The sequence below is a fragment of the Brachyhypopomus gauderio genome, chromosome 17 (assembly GCF_052324685.1).
Source record: "Brachyhypopomus gauderio isolate BG-103 chromosome 17, BGAUD_0.2, whole genome shotgun sequence".
NCBI lineage: Eukaryota > Metazoa > Chordata > Actinopteri > Gymnotiformes > Hypopomidae > Brachyhypopomus > Brachyhypopomus gauderio.
This window is the reverse complement of record NC_135227.1, coordinates 10728619-10752405: the sequence shown is the minus strand read 5'-3', so window position 1 is coordinate 10752405 and position 23787 is coordinate 10728619. Positions and strand designations below refer to the sequence as shown.

The 23787-nt window shown below is 43.3% G+C and overlaps 1 protein-coding gene and 1 non-coding gene across 5 annotated transcripts in view; one reads left to right on the top strand and one right to left on the bottom strand.

Moving 5' to 3' along the window:
• Positions 1-14343, bottom strand: part of ccdc9b (coiled-coil domain containing 9B) — a 39609-nt gene extending 25266 nt beyond the window's left edge. The window contains exons 1-3 of one of the 4 annotated variants that reach the window (XM_076977782.1): positions 14259-14343; positions 14097-14140; positions 2273-2377 (exon numbers count right to left, since the gene is read on the bottom strand). In XM_076977782.1, the coding sequence (XP_076833897.1) occupies positions 2273-2287 (15 nt within the window). In that variant the 5' untranslated portion in view covers positions 2288-2377; positions 14097-14140; positions 14259-14343. Of the gene's footprint in view, positions 1-2272; positions 2378-13073; positions 13353-13839; positions 13862-14096; positions 14141-14258 lie in introns of those variants that run through there. The other 3 variants (XM_076977783.1, XM_076977781.1, XM_076977780.1) reach the window with 3 other exon arrangements.
• Positions 14344-14818: 475 nt separating this feature from the next.
• On the top strand, positions 14819-14890 carry trnad-guc (transfer RNA aspartic acid (anticodon GUC)). The gene has a single exon. It is a non-coding gene; the product is annotated as a tRNA-Asp (tRNA).
• Positions 14891-23787: the final 8897 nt, after the last annotated feature.

The following is a 23787-nucleotide window of genomic DNA, read 5'->3' as shown; positions in this document are numbered from 1 at the left end:
AAGCAACATGCTCCAAAAATGATCCTGTTCAATTATAAAGATTATGCTATTGTGAATAAAAGAAGAACTGCGACATGCAAGACATGTGGAGTCAGGATAAGAGATGGAGACGCAACCACTTTAAACTTTGTTCGACATTTAAGGCTGCACAAACAAAAGCAAGTCTCTGCTATGTATATTTAACATAATGATATAACGGTTAGCTAGCTAGCTGGTATGTGATAACTCAGGGGTCAGAAATTAACTTTTACAAGGGTCCACATGAGCAACTTGACTTGTGTGAGCGGTCCGCACCAACGATAATTCGAAAGCTGGGGGCGGGGGTGTGTTAGGTGACGACGACAATTGCGACGACATCGCACTCAAGCGAACCGAACCTAACATTAGTTAGTCTGACTAACTTAATATACTACTAATCAACTGCATCAATTGTGTTAAATGTTGAAATTACATCTGGTGACTTGACTAGGACTTGAAGTTTAAGACTTGGGACTTGACTCGAGACTCGCTTGTATTGACTTGGGACTTGACTCGAGACTTGATTGTATTGACTTGGGACTTGACTCGAGACTTGATTGTGAAGACTTGAGACTTGTTACTTGCAAATTAGTGACTTGTTCACATGTTTGTTAAATTGTATTCCTTTAGTTAACAAATCATTCAAATGTTTTCATTGTGAAAATTAATTAAAAAAACATCTCAAAAAGTAAAAAAAGTAAAAAAAATATCCTAACTCCCACAGGGTTGTTGCTCTAAAAAATGTGTGGAAGCCACATAAATGAGTCTACACATCCTACATAAAATCACATCACAGGTAATATTAATTATTTGTATGCAGCATAAGACATCATCCAGCATTATTTGAATCTCTATAACTTTCTAATTTTTGTGTCAATAGTAATTTTTGTGTTAATAGTAAGCTTGTTAATATTACTGCATACAGGGTTGCCAACTTTTCAAGATCACTTGGAGTGAGATCACTTTTCAAGATCACTTGACGAACGTAAATTGGACACAAATTAAGTAGTATATTGCGATCGATCGATCGCCAGTGGTTGGAACTAGTGACTCATTGAATCATAAATATGGATCACAAGTAAATAAACTAGATTTTTTTTTTTGGCGTGAGAAATCGGATGTGTGACGTGTGAGTGTGTGAAGACAGTCAAATGCGTGTTTCTCACGCTCATTGCGTGAGTTGGCAACCCTGCTGCATATGCTGCTGAGCAAAACCCAGTTTGTAATCTAATGATGCATGCTGTACTTTGTATCAGATTTAGAGCTGCAACTAATGATAATGTCAGTTATTATAAATCTATTTATTTATTAGTCTGTTAACTGTTGATTCTGATAAGTTGTTTTTGGATGGTTACTGAAACTATATCACAAACTGCCCCACCTAGAATATTTCATCAGCTGCCACTGATTAATTACAGTTTATATATTCATAAATAAGTCACTGCGCTTGAAATCTGCCTAGACATGCTTCTTCATTGTCCAGTAGCAGTCCAGCACCATAGATGGGGCCACCAGACTGTGTCAGAGGTGCGCAGTGAAAGCAGAACAGAGAGCAAAGCAGCACAGTTTGGATTTTCATCAAGTCGCAGCATTGATGTTTTTCATCGATGTTTTCTCTCCCACCAAGATCATTCCGGGACCGGTACCGCTTCAATGCAGTACATATCAGCGGGCCATAATTAAACTGCACTCTACATTTTTACATGACCTGTGTTCTCAAGAATTCTTTTCAATGAGTTCATGTAAATGATAGAAAATACAAGTCTAATTAAAAGTCCTAAGGGAAAATGTGAGCACAGTGTGGTTATCACAAGCCCAATTCACTGTGGAATCTAAAACGACATGTCTCGAAAACATGACTGTACTTCATGCACTGGGACGCATTCCTGTATGACGCTCAATAGGATAAACTGTTGTTAAAAACAATTAGGTGAACAAATTGCAGATGATCATGCTACACATAATGTCATATGAGAATAGTGGAACAAAAAAAAAGACTATGGGTAACAGATGTTACCCATAAAAATGTTGTGAAAGCATTTGAATTCAGCAAGCAAAATCCACTGATTGGAGACAAAACTCACTGCATCAAACTTTGCAAAATCTGTGTCTGATCAAAACATTAATCTAAGGTACCTGTAATTACAGGCTTATACAGTTTTGAATAAAAAAAATATTTGTCCTAGAATGTGTTCTTTATGCAAAACAGTTTGAGAGCAGTGTCAGTCTAAGGCGCCCAGCACAACGGCGTCACCTGGTAGCGCTTCATCAGGGCCTCGTTCTTCTTACGCAAAGCCTCAATCTTGCGGTCTAGCTCAGCATCCTGTTCCCTCTTCACCAGCACCGGGTCTGTTGGGCTCTGGGGGAAAATGTTTTGGACCCATTTCAAACTCTCACATCTTTATGGTTCTAGCTCAACCTCAATACTTTATGTACTTTATGTAGATTCAAATATAGAATATTACGATATTCAGAGAACAGTATATAAAGTACAACAATTGATGGTTAATGTGGACCACCAAAGAGAAAACAGAGAAAACAAATGTTTAAAAGGTTTTTCAGTCAAATCTATTATTCATGTGTGCCATCACATAACCTATTGTCTGCTGTAACAAGTGTGTTTGATGATCCTGTAGTTTTAGCTATATGAATAGCTGACTCCATGGCCCAACCCCTCAGTAATACCATATAATACTAGACTGTTCTTTCAGCCTGGGAGCAGGGGAGTCTGGGTAGTGCACGACCCCAGTACACCACAGTGCAATCTCCTGCTTGTGAACACTGCATTACCAGGGTCAGTTTCAACGATGCAACATGATCACTTTACGTCCCAAAGATTCTGTCACTGTCAGCGCGACTGCGGCATGAAGCCGCCCGTTCTGAGCTCCCCTCCCCCACACATACTGAACAGCAGGAGCTCACGCGGCCCGAGTGACCGTCACTGCAACAAACTGACCACAGTTCATGGCCATGGACCATCTGTATCACGTTGCCAAGAAGCAAGTGGCGTCGGCTGTTTCCACACACTTCTCCAGAATGTCTGCTTCTAGAGGGGTTGCTACTCTTTGCAACCAGCATGTTAGGAAATAATAAATACTGCATGCATAATTTTATATCGACTTCATACAGGTATATTATATTTACGTTTTTCCACCAACTAGTTACGTGTTTTGATATTTATAGTCTGCAGTTATAGCCTGCTGTTTATATTTACCCCAAATTTATGTTACCCTGACACTGTTATTTGAAAATTTCAAACATTACTAAATCCAAAATTAATGTGTTTTTTTAATGGCAGGTTTAGTATTATTAATACTATCAGCATCATTAGGCTATTAATCTTTGGGTATAAGCCTTATGAGGCACTGCAATCAATAAACTACAAAGTTTATGTAATAGCGGTGACATCATGGACCAAATGGGAGGGTCAAATCCGTAAGGGAGTGAGATGAAGACATATAACCAACATGTACAGATTTAGAAGACATGACAAACTCTAACAGAACAAATAAACTTTAGCTTACACTGACAAACACAAAACCGGGCTGTAGAGAAAGCAAAGATCATCAACACAAAAGACGAAAAACTGGGTATAAACACGCCACACTAAACAAGGAACACCTGAATTCAATAACAAGGGTTTGGGTTACAAAACTCAAGGCAGAACTAAAACTGACAGATAGCACATGGCTACATAAACAAAACATTCTTGACAGGTGGGGGCGGGGCTACACGTGACAGTTTAGAGCTTTTCTTTAATGTGTGGTTGAGGGCACAATCGAAATAATCATCACTGCATGTATAAAAATTTAACAACCTTTTGTTATGGCTAAAATTAATATGACAGAGCTGAATAAAACCAAATATATGCAGACGTAACAATTCACATTTTCAGAGTTAATAAAAAATGTTTAATACAATATAATTTCATTCAGTGTTTGATATAAAAAATCATACTGATTAAGCAAAGTTAAATTACACCATTTGAAGAGCACTTTTACACAATGACAATGACAATAACATTTTAGCTCTAAATACAAACTATTTCTAAATGACCGTAAAGTGGCATGTCCACAAAATAAAATAAAAACAGCATCAATAGCATAAAAAAACTATAATGTGTTTTCTGAACTTAATAATCGCCATGGTCAATGGGCCCATATCATTTTTCTTTTATTTCATATGATTCCTTGATGTCCACTAATGTTTGTGTGGCTTAAAACCACCATAATTCATTTTTAAGACCATTGTACAATGTCTATTCTGAGACATCTAATTGCCTGACAACATCAACTGCTGTAAGATGAATAGGTAGAGATATGCAAATTAGTTTGTACTGGTGAAAGAAACACTTTCGAATCAGGATGTTTAAGTATCTTAGATTCCACAGATTTTATATCATTTATATTTCTTCAAAACTTTATTTTAATCAAGTGAGGGAAATTTAGATTTCTACAATAAAGGGCCCCTTTAAATGTAGACAAATTAAATAATTCAGCTTTCCTCTAAACCCGTTGCTAGATAGCTGTTATGATCATGGCATTCTCTAGTAAAGCATTTTGTATGGAATTTCTGACATGAAAAACATGCATACATTTGTAAGCATGCACATCATGTCAATATTTAAATATTTTCTTTAAAAACGTTTCATAATATGAAGTGCAAGGTTCTGCCACTGTTTGTGTTAACACTCAAACTGGCCTGAAAGACCAGGAGCAATTCAGGTGGCTCCAGGGAAGCAGATAAAGGACGTCTACACAGCGGGAGGCAGCATCTGAAGGGACTACAGGCTCACAGATATGCACAGATAGGGCTAAACTAAGAGCTGAAACAAACATACTGGGCATCCAGCTCACAGTGGAAGAGATGCCTCATGGTCACCAGCACACAGAAGCACAAGATCTACTTTTGGATCTCCACATCTTACCGTCTGGGTATTCAGGATCAGAATTTTAGCTTTCACAATATGCACCTGAGCAGTGCAGTACATCACAGCCTTTTTTGTGTGCTGTGAGCATGCTGACATAATCTCAAACTTTGCTGAATTGCATTCCTTGGGTATTTTGATGAGTCACAGCTTTCACATGATGTAACATGTGAAAGTCATTTTGGTAAAAATATTGTAGGCCAATGTTTTTAACATTTCAGTTCAAAGGGATCACCAAGGTGTACAACAGTCTCTGAGGAGCAAAGATGGCCTGAGGATCTCAACTTTGTCCACAAATGCATGACAAAATTATTGAAATGTTTAAAAACAATGTACCTGAAAGATAGATTAGCTGTAATTAGCATATTTTGCCATCTAAAGTAAATAATATCATTAAACAATTCAAGCAATCAGGAGGAAAAGGTCAAGAGCGCAAGCTTAAGCTGAATCTCCGATCCCTCAGATGGCACTGCATGAAGAAATGCCATTCAAAAAAAGCTGATATAACCACATGGGTAAGGGATTATGTCGGCAAACCTTTGTCAAGCACTACAAAACAGAGTTACATTCGCAAAAGCCTTACGTTGACCATGTATGTCTAGAGGCAGTGTCGACTTCTGTGGGCTCGGAGGCATCTACGATGGACCATCACACAGTGGAAACATGTATTATGGTGGGCTGAATCAGTACTTCAGGTCTTTTTGGAAAAGATTGACACTATGTGCTCCGGACCAACAACAGAAAATGAGCATACACTGTTATCAGCAACAAGTCCAAAAGCCAGAGTCTGTCATGGCATGGGCTTGCGTCAGTGCCCTTGGCGAAGGTCATTTACACTTCTGTGATGACAGCATTAATACAGAAAAGTACAATTAAATCATACACCAATATATGCTGCCTTGAAGATGACATCTGGACCCCAATCAGATTTGGGGTTGTATGTTGCCAAGTATATTGCAATGTGTTGCAGCATAATTCTTCTCTGTATCAACTGTCTATGTTCAATTTTTCAGTACTTTCAGTTGCTGTTCTCCAACAAGATTCACAACAGGTGTTTGATCCATGAATAAACCAATATATTTCCTGGTTTAATTAGAATTGGTATTTAAACAATCCTCATCACTGTTCACATTTTGACATCATGAGACCAAGGCAACACCTGAAACAACAATTGATTAACAGTACCAGTTCTCAGACTGACATAGCTACTGAGCTTAGAGTGTCAGAGTGTCATAAGCAGGTTCCAACTGAGATGCAGAGACTGGAAGAGTCACCCAAAGACACAGAACATCATTTGACCACATCCCAACCTGATGACCACTTCATTCTGAACAGAGCCCTACAGAACCAGACAATGAATGCCACACAACTCCAGGCACATTTAAGGGGTATAAGAGGCACCCATGTCTGCGTGCAAGATGCCCTGCAAGGGTACCTAACCACACCACCAGGCATAGACGTCATCGTCTTTCATGGGCCAGGGAGCAATTACTCTGGACCAGTGGGCCTCAGTGCTGTTCGCTGATGAAGGTCGATTCACACTGAGCAAATACGATGTTTGAGATGTCAAGGAGAGCACTATGCATCAATCACTGTTGTCCCCAGATGAGGTGTGTCTAGTTAATACAGAATGGTGCCCTACACTTTCTGACAAGCCCATACTACTTGATTAACAACATTAATCTAGTCATTGTGCCTCTGCATGAACAACACAGGGCTAATTTCATCTACATGGACGTTCATCTACATTGAGGTTGCATCATTAGGGAATGGCTGCTGGAGACTGGGGTATCTCAAATGCAGTGGCCTGCACTTTCTCCAGACCAGAGTCCCATAGAAAACCAATGGGATCAGCCAAGTCGCCGTGTAGAGGCTCGTAATTCTGTATGCCAGAACCTCAATGGCCAGAGGGACGCCCTTCAAGAAGAGTGGCATACCATTCCTCAGCAGACAATGAATCAACTTGTGAACAGCATGAGAGGTCGGTGCCAAGCTGTAATTAATGTTCAAGGTCACATGACAAGTTATTGAGACAGTGACATTTTTTGTTGGGGTATACCCACCACTGTTGTTGGCTTTTGTTTGAAATGAGGAAACCACCATTGCATGCTTCAACTTAAATGCCATATTTTCATGATATGATATCACTGTAGCATGTAACGTTTTACAATTTCCATAAATGTCACCAATATTTGGTGTATTGTGCCAAAACAACATCTGAACTTGTTATAACTTGTTACGACTGATTTATAGTGTTTATATTTTGCACTTTGTACACAAATTTCTACCTTTAAAATATTCAAGACATGTAAAACCAATATATAATTAATATTATTTTATTTTGTTAGATGTTGAGACGGATATATATTTTGCATTGTATTATACTTTTTGCAAATTAACTGTATACTAAAGTTTAACTATTTGTCACGTCTAGCCCCTCCCTCCTCCCTGGTCCCGCCTAGCTCCCGCTCCCATTCGTCCCCCCCGTCTGTCTGTCACGCCCTCGTCATTAGTCTCACACACCTGAATCCTGTTTCACCGTCTTGTCTCTACGTATAAAAAACCCCTAGTGTGATTCTCCCTTGTCGGTCATTCCCTGTATGTGAGTCCCTGGTTGCTTCTCTGTTCTGCTTCCTCCCGTTCGTTCTTGTGTCCTCTCTTTTAGTCTAGTTCCCTGTATTTTGTATTGGATTTCCTTTGTATATTTGGTTATACTGTTGTGCCTTGTGCTCCTGTTCCCTGTTGCCCTGATTCCATTGCTTCTTATGTGTAGTATAGCTCCCTTAGTATACTTACCGTGTTGCTTGTTCACCCTCCTATGTTCCCTGTTTTAGTTCACGTACCCCTTAATATCTTGTAGTTTCTTCGTTCGTATATTTTTGTCCCCATTATTCTGTTTCCCCCTCAGTAGTTGTACCCTGTTGTAGCCTTTGTCTTTTACCCCTAGTAATATAGTTATTCCTTGTGCTGTCTAGTCTGTTTCTGTTGTTTCTATTAAATCCTTCCTTATTGCATTTGCGTCACTCCTGCTATCTCCCGCCCCGTGAAACGTTACATAATGACCGACCAGTTTAACGTGACGCAGCAAGAGTCAGGTATGGTTAACCCATCGAATGACCAAGGAGAGGATTACGTTGGTGTCCTTCAGTCACTGCTTGTGTGTGACTCTAGGGGCAACCCTGTTGCGCTTCCCTCCCTGGCCGGCCGCCCTGAGGAATATAATGGTGAAACTGCTAATGCGGACAGTTTTTTCTTGCAGTGCAACATGTATAGCCGTTTGCTCACCTGCCCCAGACCCCCAGAACATGTACTGGTGCTGTTTTTCAGATCCCTACTAAAAGGGAAGGCATTGCAATGGGCAGACATAGTATTGTCTAACCGTCGGGAGGAAGCATGGACAGTGGCTGGTTTTACTGACCTGATGCGTGCTAGATTTACTGGGGTTACTGCCCAGTCCACCTCTCCACTGTCCTGGAAACATTCCAATATACTTCCCCAGAAAAGATTGGGAGGGAGCCGTGACCAGGCCACCACGCCCGCCTGCGTCGGCCAGGTCGCCAACCCCGATGACTGCATCCCTGAAGCCACTCCCCGAAGGCCCCCCAAGAATTTTTTGGGGGGACGCAGTGGCCACTCACACCAGAAGGGGCCGGCTCGGACCCGCGATGACGTCGGCCCGGTGGACACGCCATCCGATGACGTCGACCCGGAGGCTCCGCCCCCTGATGACGTCGACCCGGAGGCTCCGCCCCCTGATTACGTCGACCCGGAGGTTCCGCCCCCTGATTACGTCGACCCGGAGGTTCCGCCCCCTGATGACGTCGACCCGGAGGTTCCGCCCCCTGATGACGTCGACCCGGAGGTTCCGCCCCCTGATGACGTCGGCCCGGAGGTTCCGCCCCCTGATGACGTCTGTGCGGTGACCAGGCCAACCGATGAAGTCGCTCCGGCTGCCACGCCCCACGATGACGTCGCCACGGTTGTCCCAGCCTCCGATGACTGCGCTCCGGCGACCACGCCCTCCGATGACGTCAGCTCGGCGACCACGCCCTACGATGACGTCAGCTCGGCGACCACGCCCTCCGATGACGTCAGCTCGGCGACCACGCCCTCCGATGACGTCAGCTCGGCGACCATGCCCTCCGATGGCATCAGCTCGATGGTCACGCCCCCCGATGGCGTCTGCATGGTGAACCCGCCCCCCGAGGACGTCATGTCACCTCTGCGGCCTGTTCCCGCGATCCTGAGGAGGTCACCTACGCCAGTTCCCGTTCCCGCTGCCCGTCGGCAGTCCACGCCAGTTCCCGTTCCCGCTGCCCATCGGCAGTCCACGCCTGTTCCCGTTCCCACTGCCCGTAGGCAGTCCACGCCGGCTGCTGTCCCCGCGACCCTGGAGAGGTCGCCCGCGCCGGCTGCTGTCCCCGCGACCCTGGAGAGGTCGCCCGCGCCGGCTGCTGTTCCCGCTGCCCGCCAGCGGACTCCGCCGGTTCCCGCGGCCCGCCAGCGGCGCCCGCCTGCTCCCGCTGCCCGCCAGCGGGCCCCGCCTGCTCCCGCTGCCCGCCAGCGGGCCCCGCCTGTTCCCGCTGCACGCCAGCGGGCCCCGCCTGTCTCAGCTGCACGCCCGGCTCCCCAGGACACTCCTCAGCTTACGCCAGCCCCCCCAGTGACTGCCTTGCCCGCCTGTGGGCCTGGGGCTGGCTCCAGGCTGAACTGTTCGGACGCTGACGCTCGTGTTAACCCTGTTTTGCACTCGCCTGTGTTCCCTCTTTTGCCCTGTCCCCTCCCTGGTTTCCTGTTGGTCCCTGTACCTGTGTGCGTCCCTGTCCGCGTCCACGTACCTGTCCCTGTGTCCGTCCGTGGTAGTGTCCTCCACGTCCCTGTTCCCCTCTCTGTTCCCCAAATCATTACCCACTTCGTTCCCGTCCCTGTCTCCACCGTCCTCCGCCTGGTTGCCTCTGTATCCCGGTCCTCCCTGGTATCTGGTCCTGTGCCCTTGGCCCCGTCTTGTCCAGTCCCCTTGGTCCCGCCCCCTGCGTCGGCCCCCTGTCCTGTCCCGTCTGGCCCCGTTCACACGTCGCCGCCCGTTCCCTGTCCCGGTCCTCCTTTATGTCCGGTGTCCGGGCCGTTGTGTCGGTCCTGCCCCATGTCTGTTGTCCCTGCCCCGGCCTCGCCCGCTCGTCTCCCTCTGTCCTGTGGTGTCTCTGTCCCCGGCGTCTGTCCGGCCCTCCCTGGTTGGCGTGCCCCGGAGTTGCACGCCTTGAGGGGGGGTTATGTCACGTCTAGCCCCTCCCTCCTCCCTGGTCCCGCCTAGCTCCCGCTCCCATTCGTCCCCCCCGTCTGTCTGTCACGCCCTCGTCATTAGTCTCACACACCTGAATCCTGTTTCACCGTCTTGTCTCTACGTATAAAAAACCCCTAGTGTGATTCTCCCTTGTCGGTCATTCCCTGTACGTGAGTCCCTGGTTGCTTCTCTGTTCTGCTTCCTCCCGTTCGTTCTTGTGTCCTCTCTTTTAGTCTAGTTCCCTGTATTTTGTATTGGATTTCCTTTGTATATTTGGTTATACTGTTGTGCCTTGTGCTCCTGTTCCCTGTTGCCCTGATTCCATTGCTTCTTATGTGTAGTATAGCTCCCTTAGTATACTTACCGTGTTGCTTGTTCACCCTCCTATGTTCCCTGTTTTAGTTCACGTACCCCTTAATATCTTGTAGTTTCTTCGTTCGTATATTTTTGTCCCCATTATTCTGTTTCCCCCTCAGTAGTTGTACCCTGTTGTAGCCTTTGTCTTTTACCCCTAGTAATATAGTTATTCCTTGTGCTGTCTAGTCTGTTTCTGTTGTTTCTATTAAATCCTTCTTTATTGCATTTGCGTCACTCCTGCTATCTCCCGCCCCGTGAAACGTTACACTATTAAACCCCTCAAACTAGCAGCATTATCAAATTATATACTGTGACAACTATTGATAAACATGGAGAAAAATTGTGCCATATCTCTAATAAGAGCTTTGAATAAATTAATAAAATGATGAAGTATGAAATATGTACAATGCTTTTAGATGTCAACTGTTTGTAAAAGTAGCTGATTGGCATAAAAATATTTAAGATTATGTGTAGCTATTAGCCCTTCTTTGTATGAATAATTTATGATATTTTAAAAATAGCATTAGCTACGCTACAGGAAAGGAATTGACAGAGAAGGAGGGTTGCACTGCAAGAAGCAATCAAGCTACCAGTGCATGTTCTTAAAACAGAATGACAAATGAGCTCAGGATCTAAATAACTGTTCATGATGGGATATCAAAGAGAGCAGCAAAGAGCCTCAACACGGGTCTTCTCTGTAGGCACAGACATGGCGTATCATTCTGACATGGGCGGGACTCCACAAATCTTAGGCAAGGCTCTAGAACTCTGACGGAGTTTCAATACTGCACTCTTACAGAACGAAGGCTGCATCAGTGTGACCACCTTAGAGCAGATCTAGCGCCTAGTTAATGAATGAGCAGGATTCAGTGTAATCACAGGAGGCCGCACTTCCATCATGAGCCAGAACGCTATCTGAAATGGAAGCAACGGCATGCAAGACAAATTTCTCAATCAGGAAGCAAACAAAAGAACTCATTTGCCAGGATCTTCAAGACAATAATTGTTAATTGTTTGCAATATTGATAAATATAGCAATATATAACGAAAATAATTATTTTCAAAGAATGATTGACCTTTCCTGCTCAACCAATAACCTCCAATATCCAGCGTGAACCCGTTTATTTTGTCAAGTCTTATCAACATTACAACATGTCCATAGTCACACCAAACACCATTAGGTAGCCATGAGTTAAAGGCTTTATAGCAGCAAAGACAAGATTACTTGCCATCTGAGACACAGAATTCCCACCACAATAGTCACAATTAGCTCCTGTGGTGATATCCTCTCAGTTGCAGTTGCCCCTTCATTTGCCAGTCAGCAAACAAGGGGGTAAACAAAAAAAAAGAGATTGGCGAAGTGGGGGAAACCAGCCCAGAAAGCAGCTGGCCACGGCAGGGATGACAGAATCTTCACTCATCCATGCGACTCTGCACTTGAGGCACAATAATGAGTCACATCACACACAGAATGTCTGCCTGGGCCAATGCAACCTGGGAAAATATTACACTTGCAAGCTTTTAATGGGGCTCAATCTTTCATCCATGAAATGCTTTGAATTTGAGGACTCAGTCACTATTGAGGAGTCACTATTGGTTGATGTTAATAAAACAACCCGGCTTGAATGTGGCATATCTAGTTTTCTTTGAATTCTCTGCATTCGTGGATCTGTTACTACAACAAAACAGCTTGACATAATGCACATAATGTGGGACCTGAACAGTAGTGTGGGGGGGGGGATTGGGGGGGGCTTGTGTCTAGCCGGTGAATGCTCAAAGACCGATACAGACAGGGTTTTATGTCATGAAAAGTAACGCTGAGGCTTACAGAAGGGGAGTGTTTAGCAGGCAGAGAAACATCAGCTTTGGTTGTCAGGGTACCCAAACAACATCCCACAGCACCCTGGGCACAGTGTGCACACACACAAACACACACACAAACAGAAGGGGAGAATGTCCCGCTGGCAGTGCCAAAACGAGTCACCAGTGTGGAAACAGTAACAGAAAACATGATAATCCAACCAGAGCCCCCCCAGCCCGTTTCCGAATCTTACAAAGCAAATGCCAAAACATATCAGCACAGATGATCAGCTGACGACAGCTTCCCTTCCCTGGCCTCCTCCCCAGCTCAGGCAGCAAGCGTTCACTCTTACCGCTGAGCATGTGGTGAAGACCTGGTGGCAGCTAGCACAGGGCTGACCACAGCTCTGCACTTGCCCCAGCAACCATATTTAGCTGGACAGCAGAAGAGAGTGCCAGAGACAGAGAAGAGAGAGAGAGGGAGGGAGGGAGAGAGAGAGAGAGAGGGAGCGAGACATGAGCGTCAGAAGAGGAGGGAGAGAGACGCATATGACAGCTAGAGCTAAACAAAAGAGTGAGAGACAGAAAGAGGGAGGGCAGGAGAGAAAGGAAGCTAGCAAGAGAGAACAAGAGAGAGAGAGAGAGAGACAGACAGAAAGGAGAGAAAGAGAGACCAACGAAGCCACTCACAGCTCTGTCCATGTCAGCGGCAAAAGCTGGGTTCCTTCCAAAGACAAGGAAGCCGAGAAGGCACCGAGAGCTGCATGAAGTCTGTGAGCATGCCTCGATTACAAATAAAACCCTGTCGGGCTACGAGCCAAGATCGCCAACAAACACAGAGCGCCCCTGCTAACACATTTTTACAGCAACGGCCCACTTTCTCTCTCTCGCTCGCACCCTCTCTCATACTTCATGCCTCTCTCTCTCGCCACTCCTCCCTCTCCCCTCACCGTGCTGTCTCTCCCCCTCTGGAGCACTTATTCGCAGTTAAAATAACCTTCACACACCCCTCCCTCCCTCTCCGCTCACAACGTGCTGGAGAAAACACTAGCCTCTCCAAAAAAAGGGGGGGGGGGGGAATTAATTATTTACGCCTTTTATTTATTTATTTTCCTGATATAAAGCGTATCTTTAAAGTTAATAAGACAATTTAAAAAAATGATTTATATAAATTATATATAAATTATTTAAAAAGTGTTTCAATTTTCGACATTATATCCTTATTACGTCCGTTATTTAAGTCGCTTGACGTTTAAATTGACATTTTATTACTGAAAGAATGAAGCTAGCTAGTTAGCTAAGAGTGTAAAATCATCAAAATATGTCTGACGAATCTGAACTAAACATAGCTAGCATGGAGTGCAAGACTTAAGCTAGCTAGCTGGACAAATATTTATTTAACCAGAGGACATTAATGTTTAAATACACACATCGCATTCACTTACTGCACACTTACTTAAAAGTTATCCTTTTCATAGATAAAACCTTTTGGAAAATAAACCATTATCGTGAAGTGGAAGTCGACATCCTTGTAGTCTACGTTTTCGATATCATAAACGCTTTTACCCCCACGAAGTTTCCAATTTAGCTTTGCTTGGTAACTCTTTACTTGCTTACAAATATCGTGGTAATTTGAGATGTATCTGACCACACTCACTCACGCAAAGCTGAGAAGGCAGTGTGAAAATCCCAGGCCAGATGTTCAGTCTTTACCTGGTATGTAATACGCCATCATGAGACTTTCACACCGTATCCAGCTGTTAAGGGTCAGTAGGCCAAGGCACAAAATCAAAGAAATACAAGAATACACTTCACTCTAATATTATTATGAGAAGTATGTAATAAGGTAGCCAGCTAAATAGATAGATGACTAACGATTAATCCTGAAGCCATTCTTCTAACTGAGGGAAGAAATCTTTGAGCACCACGCGTCTGAACTTCAGAGACACGTTTGTGCGTGTGAAGACATTCAGACATCATGTCCAGTCAAGTGTTCTTCGCCGCGCTGGATGTTTTGCAGCATAAAAACGTAACTTTTTACAGAACTGTTTTGTGTTTCCCTCTGGATTGGGTTTTATTTGATTGTTTATTTGGTTTTACATTTTTTTACTGTCTTGCTTTTGACAGCCTTTGATCAAATGTGTTTTATTGTAGGTCTGTATTTGTGTGTATAATTTTTTTATCTATAGGATTATAATGTATTTAAATTATACTGTATTGTATTGTTTTTGCAAGCCTTTTTGTAAAGCGCTTTGTGAGTTACTCTAGAAAAGTGTTATATAAATAAAGTTTTACTTACTTATTTACTTACTTGCTTTATTTAGCTTTCATTATTTTTTTCATTTATTTTCTATAAAGAAAATAATAGCTCAGTACAAATTATTAAAACTAGTCTCGTGGTTTGAGAGTATATACCCTGTAGAGGGGAGCATAGCTCCTCGTTAGTATAGTGGACAGTATCTCCGCCTGTCACGCGGAAGACCGGGGTTCGATTCCCCGACGGGGAGGATGTAAGACTTTTTGGGGTAGTCATGGTCCTGTGGTAGGGAACTGGTCTTGAGACCAGAAGGTCGTGTGAAATAGCACATTTCACATATAGGGTGCATGAGCAATTAAAGTGAAATTAATTAATTTCCTACACTTTCTAAAACCATGGGCATTGATATGGACCACAACAATCTCCTGAGAAGGCTTTTCACATGACTCTGGAGGCACTGGTGTTGGACATGCCTTGCAGTCATTTCAGTTCATCCCAAAGATATTCAGTGAGGTTAACATCAGGGCTCTGTGCAAAATGGTAGGAATCTTCCTCACTACAACAATAAAATTGTGTTTTTTCTAGAACAAATGGGCAAAACCCAAACCCTGAAAAATTAGGAGCAGAAAGTAGCCCCGAGGAAGCAACTGAAGCTCCCAGGAACTGTTACCTAAACCACTATGATAGACATGGTGTGTATCATTGAGGCCTCCAAGCAGATCATTTTCTTAGGGCGAACCATTCCCTGGAGAAGACCGTGTTAGTGGAGACTATACTTCCAGTTCCATCCTGCACTGGCAACATCACCCTCATGACCTTTTCACACCTCCCCACTAGTTGAGTTTCACACTGAACAAAAAAACCCTGGCTCCATTCAGGCTGGCTCACACACCATTAGACTGAAATGTAAAACAAAGTGAGGTTCTATGATTTCATCAACATCCCTTCCCTTTTACATTGAGAATGTGTAAGATGTGTAAATGTGTAAAACTGCAGCACCCTATGGATGTTCCTAAGGTCTTCTAATGTTCAACAATGTCTGTATTTGTCTAAATGTTCAAAGTAAAAAAGTTAAATTTCTCAAATAAACTCTCGATGTACTTTTAAATGACATAAAACTATTTTTGTCTGAACTTTCTTTGTTGAGGTAATTCACCAACTATTTCACAACTGTTTTTTCTGTCATAGATCCACACTGCCACCTGGTGGATGTCATGAGAGGTGTTGTACTTTCAGGACAACTGAATTATAATTTCATTCTAAAACATGTTGGGTATAATTATAAATTGCAGCTGCAGACAGTGTCATGAGCTCACATAGTTTCCAGCAACCACTGAGTTAAATAATTTTTGGAAAACATTTCTGTTCTTCTATTTTGCCTTTCTATATATACACATATACATTTTATAGGATTTGGTATATAGTGTTTTGTATATGTATATGTGTATATAATTTTATGTTAGTAGATTGTGTCACAATAGTGACACATATAGTGTTGTTATGCAAATAAGATTCAAGGTTGGTAGAAGAAGTGGTCCTGTTGGTGTCATCAGGCTGAAACCTCAAGATCTCGCTGAGTGTAAAACTGCCAGGATGACAATCAGTACCTTTAAAACTCAGACCATGGTACTAAGTCAGAAAAGGGTGGGCTCTTGCTCGGGAAAGAGATTTTGCCTCAAGTGGAGGAGTTCAGGTATCTCCAGGATCTTGTTCATAAGTGAAGGAAAGGATGGAACGGGAGGTTGACAGGTGTATTGGTGCGGTATCTGCAGTGTTGTGGACTCTACACCAGACCATTGTGGTGAAGATAGAGCCGAGCCAAAAGGCAAAGCTCTCAATTTACTGGTAAATGTACATTATGACTCTCACCTACAGTCATGAACTCTGGGCAGGGACTGAAAGAATCAAACTGCAGACACAATTGGCTGAAATGAGTTTCCTCCGCAGTGTCCGGGCTCTCCCTTAGAGATAGGGTGATGAGTTCGGTCATCCGGAAGATTCTCTGAGTAGAGCCGCTGCTCAACACAGAGAGGAGCTAGCCTAGGTGGTTTGGGCGTCTGCTACAGATGCTCCCAGGGTGTCTCCCTGTGGAGGTTTCCCAGGCATATCCAGGACACGTTGATGAGATTACATCTCTTGGTTGTCCTGGGAACGCCTAGATATCCCCTCAGAAGAGCTGGAAGAGGTGGCTGGGGAGAGGGTAACCTGGGCCTCTTTGCTTAAGCTGCTGCTCCCGTGATAAACGATGGATGGGTGGATGGGTGGATGGGTGGATGGATGGATTCAAAGATCATCAAACATGAAACTATTATGCTTTTCTTGTCCCTTTCCTGTAGTGTTATAGAGCTTTTTTGCATGCAAAAAATACCCTAACCTTAAATGCCAGAGGGAGTAATTCTCCCACAGAAACCACTTATAATCATGACATATGTTAGAAGCAATGGCTATTACCAACTAAAGTTAGCCAACTCTAATCTGGTCATATGTTTTTGGTTCACTAGCTCCTTTTGATGTGATTGCACAGCATCATATTTAACATTGGTAAAGGAGAACTGTGTGAATCCTACACCAGTAAGCTGATACTTTATACCACCACTTTTATATGTTGCAGATTGTAAAATAGAGATCACTAGTACATGACCCACTTGCATGGTTTGACCTATACAACCAGCCCACATCAGAACCCCTAAACCTGGCAGCCTGATTCATCAGTCTGATCCCTTCATCTTGTTTTGTATGTATGGATCAAGTAACTGTTCCTAACACGACTGCAGAAAATCACTGAGATCCTTGCTGTCCAGCATGACTAACATTTGTATTTCAGAGAGGTCTCAGGTGTCATCGCTTTCATCTGTATCTTTGGCCTGCTAGTTTCACTATATGATTGTCTCTCTCCTGTCCTATGTTAAACCAGAGCTAGTGTCCTCACTTTTGGAGTTGCCATTTTAACAGATGTTCCTCACTCAAACACAGTGAAATCTGTTTGTTATAAGCCGCTTGCTTTTGTCTCTTTGTTTTCAGCTGTCTAGGATTCAGTGAAGCACTAGGCACTGGGATGTCACTTGTAAGGTTTCTGCCCATCAATATGTCAGCAGGTGAGGGCAAGTCACAGGTTTATTTCTGAGGATAAGAAGAGACGAGGTCCTTTTGTTTTTTTACTTTCATCTTTGGCATTGTTCAGATATTTGACATTTCAATTTGACTGGAAAATGCAGGTTTGAAATATTGCACCTTTGGATTCTAAGAAACATACTCACAATAAATAAACAAGATGAAAAACCTGCCTTGAATCTAAAAAAACATTTCATACCTAGCTCATACCAGGTCAGCATGGTAGCTTGTGTGACTTTAGTGCCTCTGCAATTTCATGGTAGATGTTGCTGCCAATGATGAGCTTTAGCAATTATTATGCAATCTCCTGTCATGGAAAAGTCTCCTCTGATCTTAATGGTTTTACGGATTAGCCAGAAAACCTTCAGTGCTGGATCAGACTGCTTTAGGCATAGTTATGCACATTGATTGAACATTAATTGATGTGTCTTCCCATCTTGATCAACCCAATAGGGAGAAGCAACCTGGTTCTTGGTACTCAGTCATCTCTCAAGCACCACAGCGAGCTTCCCCTAGCCCACATGGGCCTTGGGACCTGCCAAGTGGGTTCTGTTACCGTGAATTTCTCCAGGGCTTCCCAGTCTCCCATCCATGTGGATAACCAGCCAGCCACCCAGTTTGTTCCATTCTCTTGCACAGAGGACACTACCCAGCCTGTGGCACAACATTCTGTGACTGCTCTTCCCCATGGGTCTTCTGTATCACCTTTGTTTTTGCCATCTCTGGTCCCTGGTTTGTTTTGGCTCATGTTGTGTGTCTATTTCTGTGCCCGTTCCTGTTACTGTCCGTGTGTATGTCCTGGTGCCTGTATCAGTTTCTGTTCCTGTCCCATTGTCCTTTGCCTGATCCGTGTTGCATTTTCATTTCCCTTATTTCCCTCCTGTTGTGCCTCTGCTGGTCCCTCATCATTTGGTGTCTTTTGCTGAATGTCCTCAGCCTCTCTGGTGGTCTGTTTGTGTTCCCAGTTCTGTTCCTGGTTTTCGTGTTCTTCTGTTTGTTCCTGCTTCCACTCCTGCATTTGCTTCTGTGCCTGCTCTGTCTGTTGGGTCTGCTCCTGTATCTGTTTCTATGCCCATTCCTGTATGTTTCCTTGTCCTTGTTCCTCTTCATGTTTACTCACCTTCTGTGTCTTTTGCTTCTGTATCACAATTAGCCCCTTCCTGGCTTCTCTGTTACCCTGGGTACTTGCTTTGGGTCTTGGCTTTTGGTTCTTGGTTCCTTCCTCTCGTTTCTGGTCTCTGCTCCTTATTAGTCCCACCTGTTTTGTCTTTCTCATTAGTCTTGTTACTTTAATCGTAAATTTACCATTTGATGGCACTGGTCATTGTTTGTCCTAGTCCCTGTTGTTCTCATGCTGTATCGTGTTTGTAATCTTTTATAACTTGTATATTTTGTCTGTTAACCAGGTCATTCACAGCTTCGTGTAAAATGGGCTCACCTCTCGCAGATTGTCTTATAGAAAGTATGTAGCCATATAACTGTGACGCGGGAACATAGGCGGCCAAAGGCGAGAGTTGCATTAAACAGTCTTTATTCTCCATGATAAAAGTAATGATAGAAAACAAAAAACTGCAGAGCAGCAATATAGCTAAGCGTCCTAGGACTCTGAATTCGGGTTGACCCTTAACCCATAGGGGACCGTGGTGGCATATGACACAAACAGTTTAAATGTTCTGGAACTTTACATATACAGAAATATCTTTTATTTTTTATACTCATGATGTCCTTAAGCGCCCCTCATAAACATACTAAATGTGACAATTTATGACCTCATTTTCAAAATGGTAGTGTGCTTGATTATGAGACAAAACTAGCTCATTTTTAAAAGTCTGTATTTGATTCTAAATGAATGTCTAATATATTAGTATCCTGTCCTATATTACACAGAACCTTTTCTGACCTAATTTATAGAACAAAATTATCTAATAATTTTCAAAATGTTTTTGTGACATGTTACATCAGGGATTATAATCTTCAGATAGATACAGAAGAGATGTGATCTCTGTCCCATTTAGTTGTTTTAACCCATTTAGTTGTTTTAACCCATTTAGTTGTTTTGAATCAGATATCATGTACACAAAAAATAATGTCAAATAAAATGTTAAGAATCATTTTTTGCATATTGGTATTGAGCTCACTCCTTGGTTTTAACAGTTTTGCTTAACTTTGCCTCCCTCACTTCTGTTTCCAAGTTTTTTTCCCCAGAGTCTCGTGTCTGTTTTGGTTTTACTTCAAGTTTTTTTTTTCCACGTGTTTCCCTGTTTGGGTTACTCCTTTAGTTCTCCTGCCTTCGTTATTGGTAGGTAGGTAGGTAGATACTTTTTTGATCCTGAAGGAAATTTAGCAGCCAGTAGCAGTTACACACAAACAATTTAACAATAACTTATGACATTCACAAACAATACAAATACTATACAAGTGTGCAAGTATCTCGACCAGAGAAAGGAAGTAGTGCAGTACAAGAGAAATTTGGTAAAACTGGAACTAGTATGTGCAATATCCAGTAGTGCAAATATATGGGATGTACTGTAAAAGTGTCAAAGTGACCAGGAGTGTGGATGTACTGACAATGTACGGAATGTATGGACATACAGTAAAAAATGTTCAGGACATACAGTCAAATGACCAGTGTCCAGAAGAGCAGATGAACTGTAAGGTAGTGCAGGTAGCAAATAAATAAATAAATAAACTGTTGTGCGACAGAAGAGACTAATTGCTCATTTGTCCCCCTCCCTCTTCTGACTCCACTGGGAGGAGTTAAAGAGTCTGATGGCTCTCAGGACAAAGGATTTCCTGAGTCTGTCTGTACAGCTGCTCTGTGACAGGAACCTGCCACTGAACTTGCTCCTTTGGTCCATAATGATGGTGTGCAGTGGGTGACCATCATCTTCCATGATGGAGAGCAGTTTGTGCAGTGTTCTCTTCTCCGCCACTGTAACCACAGAGTCCAGCTCCACACCAACTACATACCCTGCACGCCTGACCAGCTTGTCCAGTCGCATCTCGTCCCTCTTTTTGATACTCCCTCCCCAGCACACCACAGCGTAGAAGAGACAGCTGGACACTACAGTCTGATAGAACATCTGCAGGAGCTTCCTACAGATGTTGAAGGACCCCAGTCTCCTCAGAAAGTAGAGCTGGCTCTGTCCCTTTCTGTACAGGAAGTCCGTATTGGTTGACCAGTCCAGCCTATCATCCAGGTGCAGTCCGAGATAGCTGTAGGTCTTAACCGTCTCCACATCAACCCCCTCAATAGAGACAGGCTGTGTGGGTGGGTGGTCTGGTCCTGCGGAAGTCCACCACCATCTCCTTGGTCTTGGAGGTGTTTTGCAGCAAGTTGTTCCTGTTGCTGTTCCTTATTAGTCTATGTATTTAAACATAGTTTGTTTCATTATCCGTGTGAGCCACTTGCCTTAGTCTCCGTTGTTTGTATCTATACACTTTAGTGTTTGTCGTTTAATTTCTATAATCTTTTTTTCTTATTTTGCAAGATTTGTTTTTCTTTCTGTTCTTTGTGTTGAGAGTTTTTCTTTGCCACAAACCCTAAGGCTGGCTCCTTAGGGATCTGGACACAAATATTTTAAATGCATGTTGTAAAAGCACTCTATGGCTCTGTCTGAAATGCCGTACTTCCCTCCTCTACAGTACGCCAAAGCAGTACACGATGATATTTACAGAACCCGACAATGCTATCAAGTTAGTTGGACACTACACACTTCAGGCAGATAGAACAGCAGACGACTACGGTAAGACCAGAGTCAGTGGACTGTGTATTATACAAAGGTTGGTGCACAGACTTTGTCACTGTTGGGAGACACTGCTCATTTCTCACGGTTGAGTCTAGACCGGTCACGTCTAGCCCCACCCCCCACCAGCTGTCATTCTCTGTCATCCTGGTCCGTGTGATTGTGTTTTCCCTGCCCTAGTCTCGCCATGTTTCCTGGTTTCCTTGGTTTCCCTTCTGTCTGTCACGCCCCTGTACCTTGTGTCCCTGCCTCAGTAATTATCGGTCCCACCTGTGTCTTGTTTTAGTCAGCGTATTTAATCCCCGTAGTTTCGAGTCTGTTGGTCATTGTTTGCTGTATGCTGTTCTATGTCACGTTGTGGTATGTGCTCCATTTCCCAGATTTCCTGGTTCACGTATACCTTCTGTTTGTTCCTAATTTTCCCTAATATCCCTGTGTCCGAGTTATTGGTTTGTGTCTATGCATTGTTTTTGTTTACCCCATACCCTAATTTTCCCGTGTTGTTTGTTACCTTGGTTCGTTAGTTAATCCCATTAGTAAATCTTTGTTCCCCGTCCTCGTTGTATTTTTTTGTTATTGAGATTTATCGTAGCAGTGTGTGTCAGTCGTCATATGTTAGTATTTCTGTTCCCCGTTGTGTATCGCCAATTCACCGTGCCTTCTTTATTAAAGTTGTTTCCCTATGCCTGTTTTTTTTGTATTATTTGGTTATTTGTTTAGTTTTGATAATAAACTCTTCAACTCCTGCATTTGTGTCCTGCCTGCCCTGTATGAACATAATGATCTTTTTATCTGCCAAGGGAATTCATCTTCAGCATTGTAATGACCGTCTATATCCCCCTGGATGCTAATGCTCGACTTGAAACTCCATGCTTAAAGTCTCATGGAAGACAAAGCTCCAGACTATTCTCTGTCCTGGCTCCAAGATGGTGGAACGATCTTCCATTAGCTGCTAGGCCTGCAGAGTCTATTGCTATCTTCAAGCGTAGACTGAAGACTCACCTGTTGAGTTCTTACCAGAGCACTAGCTCAGCTGATACCACTTGCCGTTGTTCTGAAATTGGATGTCTGTCTATGGTTATTTGTACTTCTTGGCAAACGTCTAACTTGCAAAACACTAGGTAATGATATTGACTCCTGTAGTTTAGTAGTAGTCTGACTCAATGGTGTCTTGAATTCTGGCCTATCGGTACTATTACCTAGGAAGTATTCTGTGATCAGAGGCAAAGCACTTTGTAAGTCGCTCTGGATAAGAGCGTACCTGCTAAATGCTGTAAATGTAAATGAAATGCTAACCTTGCTATAAATTAACTTTACACAGCCATTAGTAAACAACAACGCTGAACGCTGCTTTTACAGTTGCTGGTGATTTTAATCACTCAAACTTAAGGACAGCGAATCCACAAGCATGTTTCCTGCAATAAAAGAGGATATTGTATGTCCAGCTGTGTATGTTTACACATTCACTGCTGGAGCTTACACTGCAACCCCAATCAGCTAGCCTCTGTTTCTCATTCCTACGTGCTCTCCTCTCATCCAAGGTGTGAAACCACCAGAACACACAGCAAAGTGTGGCCAGCAGGGACAGATTCTGTACTCTGGAAGTAGGGGACTGGTCTCGTGACTGGAGGGACGTAGGTTCGATTCACAGACCTGAGGCCATGACTGAGGTGCCCTTGGGCAAGGCATTTAACCCCAACCTCTGCCCACCGCTCTGGGCATGTGTGCACCACAGCCCCCTAGTAATCACTAGTGTGTGTGTGTGTTCTAACTGCGCAGATGGGTAAAAAGCGGAGGACAAATTTCGATTGTGGTGAAAAAATCACAATTGACAAAATATGGCACATTTACAATTTACATTTACATTTCAGGATTCAGCATACAGACTGGAGTGCATTCACTTCACAGGCTATTTGTGGCTCTAACGCTGATATTGACACGTACGCCTCCTCTGTGCTGGACTATATCAAAGCCACCTTTGACGGTGTTACAACATGGTGTTACTCAAATCAGAAGGCTTGGGTGAACAAGGAGGTGCATCTTCTGCTGAAGGCCCGTAACATCGCAGATCAGGTGATGCACAGAGTTACAGACCTGTCTAGGTGTTGAAGCTGTAATGGGGTGTAGAGAATTGCAGTGCAAATGAGGAAAAAAGTGTGAGAGAGACCACTAAATGAGACAGTTATAGGTGTATTTACAATTACTATTTACATATATACAATTAGTTTGCCTTCAGGGCTGATCAATGCCCAAACAAAAAACACAACAGTACTGTAAAAGAAAACACTAC